The 856-nt window shown below is 63.6% G+C and overlaps 1 protein-coding gene across 1 annotated transcript in view; it reads left to right on the top strand.

The window, feature by feature from the left end:
- Window positions 1-377: 377 nt before the first annotated feature.
- LOC110391992 (cohesin subunit SA-3-like) overlaps window positions 378-856 on the top strand; it is a gene marked incomplete at its 5' end in the record, with an annotated part of 6,310 nt that continues 5,831 nt past the window's right edge. The window contains one exon of the mRNA XM_021383937.1: window positions 378-578. Coding sequence (XP_021239612.1) covers window positions 378-578 — 201 coding nt within the window. The remainder of the gene's footprint in view (window positions 579-856) is intronic.

The following is an 856-nucleotide window of genomic DNA, read 5'->3' as shown; positions in this document are numbered from 1 at the left end:
CCATGTCCCCGTGGTGTCCCCATGTCCTCGTGGTGTCCCCATGTCCCCATGACCTTGTGGTGTCCCCATGTCCTCGTGGCGTCCCCATGTCCTTGTGGTGTCCCCATGTCCTCGTAGTGTCCCCATGTCCTCGTGGCGTCCCCATGTCCTCATGGTATCCCCATGTCCCCATGTCCCCTTGGTGTCCCCATGACCTCGTGTCCCCATGACCTCATGGTGTCCCTATGCCCTCATGGTGTCCCCATGTCCTCATGGTGTCCCCATGTCCCCATGGTGTCCCCATATCCTTATGGTGTCCCCATGTCCCCATGGTGCCCCCATGTCCCCATGTCCCCATGGTGCCCCCATGTCCCCGCGTTGTCCCCATGTCCCCGCAGGCGCTGGCGCAGGCTCTGTCCCAGCTGCAGGAGCTGCTGCAGAAGCACACGGGGCTGGAGGTTTTGAGGGCGGCCGCCCGCGCTTTGGGGTCGTTCTGCGACCCCCAACTGCCGCTGTGCGGGCGGGGGGACCTGGTCCGGAGCCGCCTGGCCGACGAGCTGGCCGAAAAGTGTCACCGCGACGTCACCGACATGCTGCGGGTGGGGACATTGGGATTGGGGTGGGGACATTGGGATTGGGGTGGGGGCATTGGGATTGGGGTAGAGATATTGGGGTGGGGACAGTGGGATTGGGGTTGGGACATTGGGGTGGGGGCGCTGGGATTAGGATGGGGAAGATGGGATTAGGGTGGGGACATTGGGATTGGGGTGGGGGCATTGGAGTGGGGACAGTGGGATTGGGGTGGGGACATTGGGGTGTGGACATTGGGATTGGGGTGAGGAGACTGGGATTGGGGTAGAGACATTGGGGTGGGGAC

This window comes from Numida meleagris, unplaced genomic scaffold, assembly GCF_002078875.1.
Source record: "Numida meleagris isolate 19003 breed g44 Domestic line unplaced genomic scaffold, NumMel1.0 unplaced_Scaffold726, whole genome shotgun sequence".
NCBI classification, from domain to species: domain Eukaryota; kingdom Metazoa; phylum Chordata; class Aves; order Galliformes; family Numididae; genus Numida; species Numida meleagris.
Note: the sequence above shows the minus strand (reverse complement) of the source record. Positions and strands in the feature narration are given on the sequence as shown.